The sequence below is a fragment of the Streptopelia decaocto genome (assembly GCF_964273445.1).
Source record: "Streptopelia decaocto genome assembly, chromosome: 5".
NCBI classification, from domain to species: domain Eukaryota; kingdom Metazoa; phylum Chordata; class Aves; order Columbiformes; family Columbidae; genus Streptopelia; species Streptopelia decaocto.
Window position 1 is genome coordinate 5,035,570 of NC_138659.1, and position 18,155 is coordinate 5,053,724.

Sequence of the window (18,155 nt, forward strand, 5' to 3'; positions counted from 1 at the left end):
CTAACGCACAACAGAACAGGAGTATATCCGAGTCAGGCAGAACTGTGAAGACATGCAATATTAAATTGCTGAAGCCTGGCCGTACAGTAAGGGCTGCCCAGCTATTACCCCTGCTCTTGAGACAACAGACTGCACTATTTTTCTGTCTGAAAGACTCACACTTCTCCCTGACATACAATGTTCTTCTGAGGTGCTGACTCTCTCCAGGCACCAGCAATGCTTCATCACCCACATACCCTTTTTTCACACAAGCTCCTTCACATTTTATCCCATGCAGTGCCCCAGGCTAAGGCAGAGCCTCTTCCACAGCACATTCAGCAAGATACATCCTCCAAATCGTTCTTTTCCAGTCTGATCTCCTCAGGAGTCACCCAACGATGATGCTGTAAGCAGCATCCTGGTGATCATTTTGTCTCTGCACTAACTCGTGCCATAGATACAGGTTTCCCTGTATCATCTACTGTCCTGTCTCCCACCTGGATATTCAGACCCCTGAGGCAGAGCTGACGGGAACACCACGTGCCCGCATGGCAAGGCTCCGCAATCAGAGCCTTCATTACTCTAACGATGCGAGGTTGCTGTGGCCTCCCTGCAAGACGAACCTTCCTCTTGCTGCCAACCAGGAAACCAAGTCACGTTTCACCACAAGCAAGACATCGCAAAACCCACTTTTTAAAAAAAAATCTAGGATTTTCCACTTAGCACAGTCTCAGAGCTGGAGTAGCAGATTATGTTGAGTTAATCCCACATGAAGAAGAGCCACCTCGGGTACAGTTACAGAAGTAGCACCACTCAATCACATCTAGATGCTTGAGCAAGGACCACCGCTCTGACTGGTGGAAATACTCAGCACTAAGAAATTAAGTTCTAACTAAAGGCAACAGATTAAATATGTTTGTTGCACCTGCTCTGTTCAGAATTTAGAGTTTGCCAAATGTAATTTCCAAACTATTTGGTTTGGAAATCCTCAGAGCTCACAGAGGGAACCCTCTATACATTACTTAATAAAGCCAGATTGCTAAGGCTCTTGCAAAATATCTTTATGAAAAATCAACAGCTCTGTTGGGAGAGCAGCAAGTGGAGTGCCCACCTTGCACTGCTGCACAGAGAAGCTGACATAACAACATACAAATGCCTTGAAAAATGGCACTATGCTCCCCTTCCCTGAAAAGCATCAGCAGATCATAGGCAGACTTTTATAAAAATATTATGGTATATGAAGAACCAAAAGGCCTCTACTAATCCTATTGTTGAAATAGAAGGTTATAATCTAAGACAGCTGAGCAGTGGACTGAAGATAAACACCATCAACCTTAGGAGCTGTACTTCCATTTCAAACAAACTTTGGACTTCTGCATATTTACTCTCTTACATAGCACTCAGTAGCATTTCAATTAGAAACAACATTCACTTCCCCTTCCTGCCTGGGATTGAAAAACAGCCTGGGAGACATGCTGGTGATGCGGAGAAACACCAAAGAAAAAATCCTATGGTTTAGCCATAACTCTACTGAAACTTGTATTTAACTGTAAAGCCGCATCTCTAAAGATCACGGTCTTTAATGAATATCTGCCAAGAGTATCTTGAAGACAGAATGGCCTACTACAAGAAATGCTAAAATAACTTTAAAAATGCTGAAAGGGTCATGCTAACAGTAGCACTGTGGAGTCATTGTTAACTGTCTAACTATAGAGTCTGGGTAATTTCTGCTGGTCAATCTTGTGCCTGCACCACTCTACCTGCTCTTCTATAGGAGCTGTAAATTAGCAATTAATGTCACAAGGAGAACAAGTTCAAACTTTGTTATTTGGCAGTGAGGTCCAGTTTCCATTAAATTCAGCACTTCATGTCTCAATAAACTGAAAAGTGCATAGAGTAATGAATCACTAGGTTATATTCAGATTCATTTTTCAGCCACAGAAAAACAACACTTGCCAGGCTTAGAATAGCAGCACTGATCTAAAGGACAACAGTGCTGCAATTTTTTAAAAAAATGTGTACCATAAAAGAACAGGTTAAGTGATAAGAGAAGGCATTTCAATTCTATGCTTGAATGAATATTAGTGACACGGTTGTAAGGAAGGTGGAGAAGATGAGCTGTCAAGTTTTGTGACTTAAGTTATGTTTCAGACAGTTTTGTTAAACACAGTGATGTGGGGCTTTTTGTGCGTGTGGTTTTGTTTGTTTTTCATGGACACCTTTTATGTATTTGCCATTGTTCAGGTGAAGGGACCGTATGGCAGCACAGGACTAGGTGGGATGCCCCTGAGGTCTCTTGCCTTTCTGTATATAAAAGACCAACAAAAGACCAACAAAAGACCAGAAGGACCAGCTCTGTCTGGCTCAGCTCCACTCACCTCTCCATTTACTCCTGCACTGCCTATGACTTGCATAACTGACGAATAACATCTGACTTGTGTTACAACTAAATGTTCCAAGATAAAATGAGAAGCTGGCTTCAGTCAAGTCTCGATGGGTTACTGTCACCTGCTGTCCTTCATTTGCATCAAGTAGCTCAAAATCTTGAACTGGGGAGCCTGAGTATTAGGGCAGGTCCACTGATCCAGGTTTGAATTTTAGCAAAGTGCCACTGTAGGGAGTGGAAAACTGCCTCGGTGCTCTGCAGCTTTGCGTTTCCCTTAGTCTGGAGATGAGGGATGTGCAAGCTTCTGCTGCCAAAATCAATGGAAGGAAGACCTGCGTGCTGCCTTCCACAGTTGCACAAGAAGGCTTTAGAGCTTTTTCCCCTCATCACAGCTACTGAGCAAGCTGCAGCGCACACCCTGCTGCAGGCCAGCTTCACACACATGGAAGATCTTTAGAAGGATTATAATAACGAAGACAGGCTACTGCTACAAACTGCGCAGAATTAAAGAGGCAACATCCAATAGATCATCTCTGAATACAAAAGGCGACAAAGGAACTGGAACACAAGCAATTTGGAAAAAGAAACCTACCTTTTGAGTCACTGAGGCCAGTACCCTCCTGGTTCACATCACGAAATTGCCCCTGCAGTCTCGTCTTTTGTCTAGACTGACCCTGTGCACTGACTCACCTGGACAAACAGATTCTAGAATCTTCCAGATGTGTTCTCGGTTGCCACAGGAACAAGCAAAAACATACGCTCAGCCCGCGTGGGAGACAGTCCTAGATGACGGCAACTCAAAGGGCTCACAACGTTCATGCAATACTGTGACACAGAATGTAAAGAAACTCCAGAGTGCTGCCCAGCCCTATTTCTACTAGACAAGGATGCAGGATTTTGCAGTTGCAAACATGTTACATCAAAAGGAAATAGACCAGCACTTTGTAGAATCAAAGATGCAAACAAGGACGGGTACAATCAAAAGCTACTAAATCCAGAGTTATTACTAGAAGTAATAATAATCCACCATGCCTTCTAATACAAAGACTACAGGGCATCAAATGATATTAGCAATTAACGGGTATCTTTTCACAGACCACGCAGTTAAGCTGGGAAGCATCATGCTATGGGATATTGTGCACACTAGAAGTTGAAAGACTAAACAGATTATTCTGTCATTAGTTTGACTAAATCCACTATATCTAGCTCAAAACTACCAGAGGTACACTCCAGTGGAGGCTAGAGAAGCTTGTGTTTGGAAGAACTGTCACTATAAACACTCTTTGTCTTTACACCCTTTCCTGGCATCCAGCACTAGCTCCTGGAAAAGAGAGTGGGATAGACTGACCTTCGGTTTGAGTCATTGCAGCTGTTTCTTAAGGCAGTAAAATACAGTGTGAATTGCAACGCATGCATTTCCAGAAGAGCATGGAAATAGCGCGGAGAATTTCAAGATGAGCTACAAAACCAAGCCAGAAGGTAGAAAACAGGCCATACAACAGGGGCTCACCAAGCTCAAACAGTTCAGCACGTTGAAGAGAATTTACAGAAGTTCAGGAGGAAAAAGGAATTTCAGAGAAACAAGGCAAAAAAAGAGAGTTTACAGTCTCGGAGAGAACCAAGTGGCTTGGATTAAAGTTGGTATTATACAGTTTCAACCCCAGAATTAAATACTAATTATTGGAATAAACTGATCAGTTAGTGCTGGACTGAAAATCGCCTTTTTTTAAAATCAAGCTTTCAGAAGTGTCTGTGTGGTTGAAACAAAGAAGATGCAAGTGAGATCCCAGACATGGACCCTCTTACCACAGAGCCTGTGATCAAATTGGAAATGGATACAAAGCCAGGCACTGGCTGGTATGTGGTCGAACTGATGCAGTCTGCTCCCCCTGGGTGCTCCTTGAAAGGCCTAAAGCGAGAGGAGTCTTATGGGTTTGTCTGCATTAGAAAGTGGTATTAGAGACAGAACGTAATCACAGGGAAATGCATTAACTACACAACACCAGCATAATCCTACCATGATTTAATGGCAGGCATAGCTTGCCTCATCAATTCAAAGCCATACTCCATCAGACAGCTCCTCAGATTTATGCTTTGATCAAATACAAGTCCCTAATAAGGACCAGTCCGAATAGTGGTTTGAATTCGGGGAAGAGACTAGAGGTAGCTTTAATAATTAAGTCGTTTTACAGTTTTGCTGCACATTGTTGAATTACTAGTGCCAATTGGCTTGTAAGTCAATACACTGAAAGATTTTGAGGTCTTCTGGGACCTGCTAGAATGAGAAGCTTTACATAAAACGAGTTGTTAGCATTAAGCCAGGAACCAAGTCAAATTTCAAAAACTAAAATTCAGAATCTTGAGCAAGTCTGGAAACCAGGAAATCCTGTGTTTGAGCCTGACACGTTCCTCATGACTCAGGGCAGGAAACAAGCCCATCTGCTGCAAGCAAACACTCGGAGAACGTGTGTGACATTAACAAAGGTGGCAGCCTGCAGAAGAGACAGACATCAAAACTCGCATTCTGCAAGGCCAAGGTTGCTGGGAAAATCAAATCCAGCTATCTGAAATATGGACAAAAGTCACAAAAAAACCACAAGGAGAACCAGAAGACCTTCTTTCTGCCAACCACAACAAATGGCTCAGTAATACAAAATGCCAGTTGGCACTCGGAGCACAGTAGATGGCCAGAGAGAAAGTACATTTTTAAACCATTAGCGCATTGGGAACACACAGATGTGCAGTACAGCTACATCTGTGCATTGTAATTTCTACAGTAGTCACAACTTAATGAATCATCAATTGTGACAAGATCAATGAACCGAATTGAAAAACAAACTAAAGCTAGTAAATTCCTGCCTGGGGCAAGAGCTAAGGGTTTATTTTATTATTTTTTTAGCACTTTTATAATTTTTAGTATCTAATTAGTAAAAACATGAATCTTCCAGAATCCTTTTCTTCCCTCCCCTACCCTTTTGAAAGTCATACTGCAAAAGATAAAGATTTTATTCATGTTTGCTAAATTCAAGTCTAGATACTACTCATCTGATCAGCAGTTTCTTCCTCAGGACTCTGAGCACATGGTGGGCAGAAGTTATGATGTTAGGACGTGTGCTACATGCCGATGAGGTGGACTCTGATTGAGCCTACCACCTCTAGGCAAAACAACTGCTGCTTTTTCCATGAGGCCACATTATTCCTGCAGGCAAAGCATCAGCCAACGTTCTCTGCAACGCTACTTTTTGAAGGGACAAATTCACATCCAAATCAAGCAACCAAATCATTTATTTGTAAAGAACACACGCTGAGTTTCCCCCTGGCCTCAAGCCATTCAACAGCTTCAATGCTGGGTTTGCTGATGACATATCTACATGCATAATATAGCCAGGTTTCACGTCAGTGATATTCTCATAGCAAAAAGCTGTCCTAATTAACCTCGTGGCAGGAGGCAGAAGACAAGACCAAATCTTCTTACAGAGAATGGTCTGTGCAAGCAAGGGCACTCCCTGCTGACCTCTCCACTCTTGCAGGTGAACTATTTGATCTCAATCATAGGCAGGGCTTTCGGCGGACTGGTACTTGCCAGGGGTTTGGCTGGGCTACTCTCAATTCCAGACAGCCTTCAAGGGACAGCAGGTTCTGTGCTTTGCCTGGCTTGGTTGTCACACATCGGGCACGGAGCTCCAGCTGGAAGGCGCTCGCTGGAACTGCCGCACCGCTGGCACGCTCTGCTCTTCCCTGCTGGGACTCCAAGGAAGGGGATGCAGCCTCACTTCAAAAGGCTCACCCTGGCCCTCCTCCTGACCTTCTTTGTCTGCCCTTCTTTATACTGTATATACTATTATCTTGGACTACGCATTCCCCAATTAATTACCTTCCCCTGGAACAGCTTTTGTTAATACCACCCTGTGTGCAGTTCATACATTTTTCATCAATACGTTCATGATTTCCGTCCTATCTCCAAGGACTTTCTCCTCATTGGGACCAAATGTGGCACTGTCTAAATCAAAGAGATATAGAGAAAAATAAATTCCAGTATTGCTTGTAAACAAAGCATCACTTTGGAGCTGTAGTACCAAAAAGTAAGATTTGGGTTTTCAAGGTCTCCAACAGGCTAATGCTTCTTGTGCCTTTCCAGGGGACTCACAGTAGATAAAAGGTCATAATGCCAGTTCTGTTGTGTGTAGCTCTTTGTGCAGCTAGTTTTATTTATTTACGGGCACTCTTGCTGCAGGGAAATTCCCCCCAGTTCCAGCCTGGAACAGCAACCCAACAGTGAACATTCGTACGCTACAGCTGGATGAAGTTGTAGCTCTGATCGCTGTTTAGACTTCTCCACCCAACTCGCACACCAAGAACCTGGAAAGGTTTCATCCAGGCTGGACCCTTGCGATAAAAGGATTGAAGAACAGAGCACAGGATTAACATGACAGATGAACACATTGCAGCGTTTTCCCATGGCATCACCCAACCTGCCTCAGCAAGGCGCCAGGTGATATTGAAAAGACAGATATTATTATACCTCACAGCCACTCGTTTTCCTTAGGAAAAAGGATTTGAAAGAGCTATTCTGGAGCTCTGGGCAGAAAGAATCTGAGCAGGTGAGAGTGCCAGAAAGAGTTGCTACTTTATTATCCCACTGAAATATCCACAGGAATAAGCAGCTGTTAGAAAACTCTATGGGGAAGGTGCTGTTTTACTAGTACAAGATTAATACTTTTATAAAGATTCTCTGGCTTCTAAGACAGCGAGTGGAATGCACGTATTTTAGATCATCTCTATACCAAACATATTTTAGTCACTGACAGCTTAAATAACAAATTAGCAATCAATGGTCACAATAATTACTTCCTTGCATCCAAAATTAGGGCAAATTATTCTTTTTGCTCATTATCTGGGCACTGCATTTTAATAAGCATCACAGATGTAGAGCCTTCCTGACACCAGACTGTATAATAACAATACAAGATCAACAAGAGATCCGTAAGGACTCGGCAGTGTTAGCTTAATGGTCGGACTTGATGATCTTAAAGGTCTTTTCCAACCTGAAAGATTCTGTGATACTCCAGATGTGCAACTTGTGAGTAAGTATGATGCACAGAAAGCAGTTGTCAGAATGATCAATATTACAGGTCTGTAATGCAAAGCCAGCTTTGTTTTGTACAGTCAGCATCTCAGACCGAGACCAAAAGGTGGCCCATCAGTAGCAATTATGTGATTTTTCCTTTTTCTGCAGGAGAAGAACTTAAAGTACTTGTGAAATGTTCTCTTCCACAGGTACGGTACGCAACACATGAAGTATACTATTATATTATCTACATGGACATCTTCCCTTCTGAACAGCTGTTGTAGCTACAGATTTATTAGCATGTGTTGATATTCCAGTTTCACGTTTTTCTGGCTTTCATTTTAAAATAGTGATTTCTTCAAGAACGATTTAATTTGGACTGTGATAAGGAAGAAGATAAGGCACAGAACATAAGCCCAAGATGACTGTATAGAAACTTTCTTGCATGAAGAGATTTATGCTTTTGTAGCTGTAAGCACTGCATTCCCTACAGTCATGGTTATCACATTCTGTTCTCTCCATGCTCCATTTTCCATTTAAGAACTTACTCTCCAAGTTCGATTAAGTGGATATATTCTTCCACTTCTGCAGAAGAAGTTATAGAAGATCACTGCGGTGCTATGTCTTCTTAAGTGCCTGCGTAAGTCATGGCATACCAGTAAATGACAACAGGTCACTAAGCTTTGAGCAAAGAGCCTCTCAGTTATGAGCAGATACAGGAGATAATTTTGCCAAGGTAGTTAAGGGCTCAGAAAGGCTTGTCAGGACATCTTGCTCTTGGCCTTCCCTTTTTCCTTGGAACCAAAGCAGATAATCCATATGACACTATCAGTGTTTCCCGTTAATTTCCAACAGTTCAAACAATGAGCTGCTCTTTCAGAAGGCTATTCCACAACCTAACAGACTTCAAAGACTCTACAAATACATACCAGCAACTAACTTTATTACTCAGCAGGAGATATCAGCAGGACTGACACACAAGCTATGGAGAACACATCTGTCAGTAACAGGTTGCTACAGACACTCTCAGAACACAGCATCTTGAAAGAGATCCAGCAATAAGAAAGGTCTTTTGAAACATCTGATGATAAAGTTCTATTATTTTAGCTTCTGATGGTCACCAGATGATGTTAAATCTGACAATAAGTGTTTTTCACTCTGACAATGTTTATGGTTATAGCTACTCAAATTATCTAAAGGAACTAAGTTATTGTTTGTCTGTTCCAGAGGAACTAAATAAATTTCAATTTAAGTGCCTTTTACAATAAGAAACTGATTAAGTTATAATTGTGGGTTTTCATGTCTCTTTTTTTTTCTTCTTCTTCTCTGAAAGATTTCTAAATTCATGTATACACAATTCATTAATAAAAGTATTTTCTTCTTTCTGCCAGTCCTCCAAACTCAGTTTATTATCTGAGAGTTACTGGGTCCAGCCTCAGTTTACTTATTATCAGATAAATGTTTTGAGAACCAAATGGGGTCTCACTGACACCTGATCAACTTCACTCTCTTATTGACCTTTTTTTTTTTTTTTTAGTAGTAGTACAACAATGGTCGCTATCAAAAAGTTCCTCAAATATCAGTTTTGAAATGACTAGATGCAATCGCAACCTCTGCACAAAAGGCAGGTATTAAATTGACAGAGTTGTAGAGATGCTGAAAAATAAAGAGGAAGAGCCAAATCACCTTAAGTGAAAGGGATAATAGGAACAAACATAAGAAATACTAAGAATTTTTGCTATAAGCCTGGCACATATTGCTTGGAAACAAAAGGAGACAAGACAAATGCGGGTGCATTAGGGAAACACACAGAAGCTATTCTAGCCAGTGATCAACTGAATGGAAAAAGCAACTATGATCCTACCATACATCTGATGGCGCATCTCCAAAATCCATGGATCCATCAGTGCTTCTGAAAACACACTTGCAAGGCTCCTGGTGTGGACATCTTTAGATAGGTGTGTTGAAAAATAAGTACTTAAAAAAGTGTTTCGAATCAAACAGGAACAGGTGCAGAATAGGACCACTAAGACCACAAGAATCAAAAAGAAGACTGGCAGATGGTCTATGAAACGATGTGGGGATTTTACTGCTAACTTGGCCACTTTCTGGTACAGTTTAGAACACTGGCTAGCACACATCTCAACCGAAACACCCCCATTTTTCCAACAGATGTATTTACTTGAAGATCTGCAATCTGCTACCTTACACCTATGTTATTCGTGCCTTTTCTTCCTTCATAGCAGGTAGTCCAAAAGGCTTATGTGACACACATCTCTTCCTTGGCAGCCTGCCCTTTGTTGCTCCACTCTCTCACCCTTTTTAAACTACCACTCTCTTTAGTCTAGGCCTGACCCAAGGTTTCCACCCTGGTTTACTGCCTACCAACACCACCAGAATCCCAGCCCTAAGCATCCAGACACCGTTGTGGCCGGGGGGGTCAGGGAATTCCAGCCCGAGAGACGTGAAAGGCAGCGCTGGTGGTTGCTGCCTCCCAGCTGGGGCCGATGATCTGTTCCAACACAGAGTCAAAACAGATTAGTTTAAACCATAGACGATTTAATCTAACCTGTCTGATTCCAAACTGGAACAGAGACGCAGAAGCAGTCATCTGGCCATCCCTGCTCTCAGCCGGGGGATGGCGACCCACAGGGATGATCCCCAACCAGACGGGAACCTGACTGCACCAGCACATCTCTGCCAGAGAGTTAAACTGATCTGTTTGTGCCTCATTTACCTATTGGAACAGGCTGAACGTTCTGATATCAGAGCAGCAGCAGTAGAACAGCCTGACGCACTTTCCATGACAAACTCCCAGGAAGCTGTAAGACAGCAGAGAGTGAGAAGCAACTTGTCTCTACACCCTGAGCCCAGGAAGAGAAAGGAAAATAATGCCCAAGGCTCAATTATCAATTTTCATAACAGACAGAAGTTACCAGTAGGTTGCCACAAGGCTCTGAATGACCATCCACATTTCCGAGTATCTTCATGAGGGATTTGAGAAATGGAGCAAATAGAAAGGAAGCAACTATTATTGGCAGCAAAAATTCTTAGCTGAACATCATTTCCAGTTCCAAAGTCAGTGCTCATAAACTGCTGAATAAACCTGGAATAAATCAATTGCGTGAGACAAGGAATTCTGAGAAATCTTTTTACAGGATATAACTGCACACTTACAATTTCAAGTTATCTAGTACTTGGTAATACGAACCCTGTGTTAGAGCTTTGGTAGAATTCTGTAGAATATACTGCCTCATTGTTTGACACTTAAAGCTCTCTTTTCTTTTTTAATCTGGGAAGTCTGAGTAGAGCATCTCCCGTGTGAGGAAAGGCTGGGGGAGCTGGGGCTCTGGAGCTGGACAAGAGGACACTGAGGGGTGACCTCATTAATGTTTACAGATATATAAAGGGTGAGTGTCAGGAGGATGGAGCCAGGCTCTTCTCGGTGACAAACAATGATAGGACAAGGGGTAATGGGTTCAAACTGGAACATAAGAGGTTCCACTTAAATTTGAGAAGACACTTCTCCTCAGTGAGGGTGGCAGAGCCTGGCCCAGGCTGCCCAGGGGGGTTGTGGAGTCTCCTTCTCTGCAGACATTCCAACCCGCCTGGACACCTTCCTGTGTAACCTCATCTGGGTGTTCCTGCTCCATGGGGGGATTGCACTGGATGGGCTTTCCAGGTCCCTTCCAACCCCTGACATTCTGTGATTCTGTGAACTGCAGATGCTGCTATTGGGTGTTTCAATATCATCGCTGTCATTAGTTTGCTGATAAGAACGTGACAACATCCCATTCTGTTACAGATGTAATCTCATAGGACCTCATTTGAGAGGTGATATGCAGAAACAGCCACTTGCTGTAAAAGAAAAACGCTCTCAAGATTACGAGGTCAGTAGCTTTTCAGACACAAGGTTTTATGGGAGTGCACAGCTCCAAGGGGTTCAGCTTGGCATTAACTATATGATATTTCATTTAAAACTTTTCAAAGGTTTTATTTCTTGCTTCATAAACTTGTGGAATGAACCTGGATCTTAACCTTAGTGCATGGCAGTCTTCTGATGGAACTTGCTATCATGGATACATTATACGGTTACGTGCCATTAGTTAATCATTTAAACAGAGATAAGAAATGGAAATTACAGCATTTGGGTCTGATACGTTCTAAAGATCTGCTGACTCTCCTGTTTGGAGAAGAGACCAACAACACTTAAAACTTTTCTTCAGCTGAGAAAATCAATTCTTCTTCTCCCTTTCACAGCCAATAAAGTCTTCCTTGTTAAATATTATTAAAAAAATAAATACAAGAGTAAGACTAACATTCTTATTGAATCCAATATTTGAAAGTAAATAAATAAAATGAAGAGAACCAGGAGTTTCACACCTGGATGGAGATTATAGGTCCTCTATAAGTACCAAAAATTAAATAGCTGAAACAGTTCTTCAGATACTGTGGCAATGTAGGTATTGACAGCACTGGACATAATAGTGATACAAGTGAGTGTCTCTCTAAATTTTATTCGTCTCATTGAAACAAACTGCCAATTCTGTTCAGTCTTCTGTGTGCTATGGGATGAAGAGGCCATCTCTTTCCACTTGACCTTTTAGGATTCTTCCAGCTTCTAGTACCTGAGAAATGACTAGAGCTTGTAGCAAGATGACACGGCTCCTAAATTGACTTATCAGACCCATACTGGGCGACCTGCTGTCGAGCAGCACAATACTGTGAACACTGTTTTTACCTTAATAGCATAAATCCATATGAGCTGGGATTTACATTCTTCTAGGTGACAACCTAAACTTCTCAATGAGGCCACAACGAATAATTGGCTTAATGTTTCCCTTTTTAACAAGCACGGGACATGCCACAATCTAATGCAAAGGAAACACACTCAGGCTTCCTCATTTCTATTTGCATTACTGTATTTTGGGAAGCAAGGAAGCATGTGGAGGCTCACTGTCCCACGGCCCTTGGAAATGCAGTCGTTACAGGCATCTGTTAATTGCCTGGTTCACACAGCAAGAACTATTTGGATTGCTTGTGTAGAGTGCAAAGAACTGGAGCAGCACCTCTGCCATCACAGCCGTCTTTCTTCCCAAAGCGCTGCCAAATGAACTTAATGAACGTGAAACATGTAGAGGAAAGACCTGTCCTCTCCCGATCAGAGACACGAAGAAAATACTACCAGTCCCAGGAGCAGCAAGGTACAGGAATTCATTTACACAGTCAGGATGGATTCAATTTCCTTTCTATAATTGTTTTGGTTTTATAACACATTGCTAGAAATTCTTGGCAAAAAAGATGCAAAAGTAACGAAGACAAACATGAGCCAAAGTACAATGATCTGACTGATCCTTCTCTAACTAACCAAACATAAACAAGGATTAAACAGAGCTAACTTTTGTTTATTATTCCATTGACAAAATCACTTTTGGAAGAGTGTTTACAAAAAGGGCATATTGTTTCAGGCCTTCTGAGATCTAGCTCTCTGCAGAAATCATTCGTAACAGTCCAATGTTCATCATTTACAGCATTTCAAACAGGGTAACCCCAGGAACTGGAATGCGGCTGGCAGATGGTGAAAGAAATTAAGCTCATGACATGGTTCAGCAAACAGCAAATTACAGTAAGGTGGAGGTGCTTCCCACCTCGGGACAGCTGCCGCACGCAGGAACTTTCCAGGGCTCCACTGGAACACAACAAAACTTCCCCAACTTCTGACAGAGCGAAGCCAGTCAGTAGAACCCATCTGACCGGGTTACCTGGAGACTGAAATCCAGTGTACACGCAATCCTTTCCCAGCCCTTCTGTCCGTCCCCTCTCCCGTGGAGCCTGGCCGTGCTCTCCAGGCAGATAAGGACACACCACAGGATTAGGAGTCTGGGATAGGGGCATAGGGGACTTGTATAGATCTGTGCTGGAAATGGAAATGGTATTATTTCCATTTAACCTACTTAAAACCAAAGGGAAAATGAAACTCTGGATGTATTCGATGTCACATGGATATGACTGTGTGCTCTGGTTACAGGGGAGTGGAAAAAATAAAACAAATTGAAACCAAAAAAACAAATCGATGCTTGCAGAGCACTAAGGGAGCAGTTACAATTAAATACCTTCTCAACTCTGGAAATCAAAACCTGTAACTGAATGCCCAAGTTGGAAAGTCCTGGGAGAAGGGGCTGATCGTATACTTTGTATTTAAGCCTCCTTCCTTTCCCAAATAATTCATATACTCCTCCCTGTCCCTTGAAGACTGTTTCTGCACTTCTGTTCCCTGTGTTCCTGTTGGGTGGAGACTGCTGGAAACATAGATGAAGGTATGAGCTGGTGTAGAGGCAACTAGAGACAAACACTGTTATTGTCACCTTCGCAAACACAGCCACAGGGCTGAACGTGCCGCAGTCTGGTGGAAGGACACCACGCAGACACACCTCCTGCCACGTTCTTCCACGCTGCCATCCTTCCTACTCACATTTCATACGATCTCCCTATTTAAAAAGCTCTGTAATTCTCGACGTTACCGCTGAATAATATATTTATTAATTTGTTAGTGCCACTAACTGTCCCCAAGGCTTTTCTTGGGAGCGTGTGTCAGCTTATTGATTCTAGCCCTCCCCTCCCCGTGCTGCTTTCCTCCTCTGCCAGGCAGGGACGAACGTACTTCTGTGCCGCTTCAGGTCATAATTGGAAAAAAGATAGAAATGTTCAATATGACTCATACATAATTCAGCTTATCAGCTACCCAGGAGAAATGAGAAGAGAAGGTATACGCACGTCTATTTCTCCTACTATCAACAGGAGAAATAATTTCCAGTTAGACTAAGTATATGTAGTTTGGTCACAACAGGATTTGCAGTTAGAAGGAAAAAATGAGAGACACGGGAGCAGAGAATGAAAGGCTGGTAGGGAACCGAACTGTTAAAAGAGATTCACTTAAGTGAGAATTCCTGATTCCTCCAGGAGACTGGACTCATGCTTCTCTCTTAATATTCAGAATGGAATAAGTTGGCAATTAGGAAGGATTATCTGCCTCTGATCTGTAAAACATCGCAGAAATCTAAAAAAAACTATAAAGCTCCAGATTAGTTAGCTACAAAGCCATCTAATAACAGCCTGCTAAACCCTGACTGTGACTCCGGGATTTAAGGTTAGGGCCTATGTTCTAAAGAGCAAATTGTGAAGAAGCATTAAACCTCACTGTTATAAAGGATTTTTAATGTAAAAATCAATATGTGCTGTGTATTTAGCAGCATGTAACCATAAGGACGTCTATGATAGAGTTTTGTCATGCACCAGGGACTACTGCATTAGTCAAATTCTTGAAAGGAAGTACAGAACGTCTGCATCATTCAAAATGCCACCTGAGAGCAATTACAGAAGTTATTTTAACCCCAGAAGCAGAGGGAAAAATCCAATCCTAGTTGACAGTCTTGAGACTATCAAACGTTCCACATCAAATGTGTCGCTTTCAAAAACCTCTAGAAAATTCACGTTAGGAAAGCAATGGCATAACAGAGCGGTGCGGCACTTACCACTATTTTTTGGAGGCCACTGAGACTAAATACAGCCACAACCAGGGCACTGAGCTGCAATAACCGCTTTGCAAACACATAAACAAGCAAGGGAATATTAATAATAAAGAAATTCACACTCCCAAAATGCAGAAACAGCATAATCTAAGGCAGACAACACAGAACAATAAGATAGTATGACTGAAAAAAATATAGACCTGTCCACAGAAAATCTTGGATAAAGAAATAGAAGCAGTCTTTTTTAATACAAATACATCATAACAGAACTTGTCTTCTTCATCAGTTAAGAAATACATGTAGCTCTTCATTATCTGTAATCAAGCTCACAACTCTATATGCACGAGCACATACAAACTGTTATACAGCAAATGTTTCTTAATTTTATCCATCACAAGAGTGTCCAGCAAGGGGTCAATACTCTTCAGTTAGAGAGGAAAACACAGCCCCCACAGCCTGTAGATAATTTTTGACCTTATGGAATCACGTTAAACCAGCATTATTCCTGATTAAAAGAAGCTTCCAAACAGAAAAGCAGCCCTGTGCCTGACTTCTGTAGCTCTCAAATTGTATGCACGCATTTCTTCTCCTGTCTCTGCTGTTTCCTAACATTCCCTATTTATGTGGTGGTCTGCAAGGTTTACCTCATCTGGAAATCAGCAGGAGAACCACGGAGCTGAGAAATACTGTTGTGCTCCTTTATGCAACGCATGCCTCTGCGGGCCTTTGAACATTTAACACAGAGCAAATAAATTATTAGCGCGTGTGTGTATGTGCATACATATTTAAGATACATAAAGGCAACTGCAACCAAAGGAAACAGGAATGTGCGTGGAACAGTTGGGTATTCATGTATCCAGTATCAGAAAAACGCAGTTGCAAGAAATATTTAAATGCAGATCTGCACGTAAACTGCTGAAAAAGCTCCGCTGAGCTTTATGCACTCACACACACGGCTACAAAGGCAAGAAGTAACAAAAAAGATGTGTTGTGTTGTTTCTTTTCCCCCCCCCAACAATTTTCAAGTCTATAGCACCTGTTATCCTATTCTTAATAATACTACTACTGAAGAGCAAGCTGATCCTTTAGGATGCCCCACCTCCAGAAACAAGATACACAATCACATCAAGTACTGAATGATTTCTATGATTCCCATCACCACAGTGTCTGAGCACATTACAGTTGTTTAATGTATTCTTTGTCACAGAGCAGAGAAGAAAATATGATTACCTCTATGCTCTAAATGGGGATGAGAGAACAAGGGACAATAGGTAACTTGTGTATGGCTGGCACACTCGCCATTGGCATAACCAGTCTCTGCTGGTTCCAAATCTTACAACAATAAACGCTTTCCACTCTAGTTTCTTCGTTACTCAAAAGTCTCTGCATCAATCCATATACACCAAGCAATTTGCCTAAGCCTCTTCCTGCTTGTCTTAGGAAACTCAAGCAAAAAACAAAACAAATCCATTCAGCCGAATGCCCCAGATTTGTAACATCTCAGCACATTTACAAAATCATGTATATAAACAAATACTGCAACACATTGATGTGCTAACCTCCCCCCACCCCCGACAAAAAAAAAACCACAAAACATCAAAACCAAATAAAAATTTCCTTGAAAACAGACAATAATACTGATAATCCAACACAAAAAAAAAAAATCATCGACTGATCACAAAGCCGTTTTGTATCTAATACACTGTTCTTCCACAACACATTCTATTTAGAAGAAGCAAGAAAATAACACCTGCTCATATAGCAGACAAGGATCAAAATCTATTCTTTAACAGGAGAAACAGAATAACGAAATATGACTACAGTGAAAAGCAAAGCCAGCACAATTACACATCAAACTCAGAATCTGAAGAGTAACCTGAAAAACTATTCAAGAACTGTGCTGATATAAACCAGAAAGTGCAGCAACACAGACCAAGTTTCTGACTGTCAGATACAATTCTTAAATACCCTGAAGATGGATGGGTATTATATCAAAGCAAAGAGGTGAGAAAATTATACAAATGTCTCTTTAGCTAGCCCTCCAAGTTAGAAATGAAACACCTAAATCAGACAATATTACTGAAACACTTTAAAGAAAGTTCAAAATCTGCAATCCTTTCATGATTGTCTCAAAAATGTTAGGTTCTGTCACTAGGATAAATTATAGCAAACGATACCCAGCTTTTACAAACCAAGCTAGAATATCACCCTGTCATTTAAAGGCACCACACCAATACGTAGTTACCAAAGCCAGAGCCACGTCTTCTGCCACCTCAGGCATGAAAAGAGTTCCCACTTACCTTCTAGCACTGTTAATTTGGCACTTGTGTTTATCTCCCCAACACTGTTGGTTGCTGTGCACTCATAGATCGCTTCATCTCGATGAACGCGCAGGGGCTGTATCCGCAGAACTGATCCTGATCCATCATCAAACTCAATAACCTGAAACAATGAAAAGAAAGCACTTCTTTACTGGTATCTTCTGCAACAAAAACTGAAAGCCAAGGGGTTAAAAACCAAAAAAACCAAACCAAGCCCCATAAGCTATAAAATGCCATGCAATTCATCAAGTGTTCCAAGTCCAGAAATGTAAAAATTTCAGAGTCAAGAACATATTTGTCCTCTGAGGAGGCCAGAACAAATGACGATCCAATGAAGTTCTTTATGAATCAATTAAGGTTGACAAATTATCAACCTGGTAATAAAGATGTGAATCTGATGATTTAAAACATCTGAGCCATATTTGCACTAATGGTTTTACTAATCACACTGATAGCAATTTAGTGCCAACTTTCACCTTGATGGAGGAGCAGAATGATATACTCCTGTGGGATTACCGGGAAAACAGTAACAAAACTCGAACACAACCTTGAGCGCTTACAGCGCATGCTAACTCCAGCAGAAAGTGAGTTTTTAATGTCCTTCAGCATCGGGTACTTTGCAACTCTGGCATAATCAACAATGATGTAATTACAATTCCTTCCCCAGCACAGTAAATTAAGTCCTTAATAAATCATTGCCTTTCCATCCATCCCGCTAAGCTGTAACATGCATTACTCTAACTTCTACAGGGAAGAAAGAGGTATGTGTTAGTTTGCCGCTGGATCGGTATAAGCTATTCCTTAATGGCAAGGCTGTGAAGGCATAGCCTTAGGCCACTGTTAATGTGGAACTCATCCTTCTCCTATTACTG

General features: G+C 41.6%; 1 protein-coding gene across 3 annotated transcripts in view; it reads right to left on the reverse strand.

The window, feature by feature from the left end:
* PTPRF (protein tyrosine phosphatase receptor type F) overlaps nt 1–18,155 on the reverse strand; it is a 252,726-nt gene that overhangs the window by 179,225 nt on the left and 55,346 nt on the right. For all 3 annotated transcript variants that reach the window (XM_082052916.1, XM_082052915.1, XM_082052917.1), the window contains exon 3: nt 17,263–17,404. In XM_082052916.1, the coding sequence (XP_081909042.1) occupies nt 17,263–17,404 (142 nt within the window). The remainder of the gene's footprint in view (nt 1–17,262; nt 17,405–18,155) is intronic.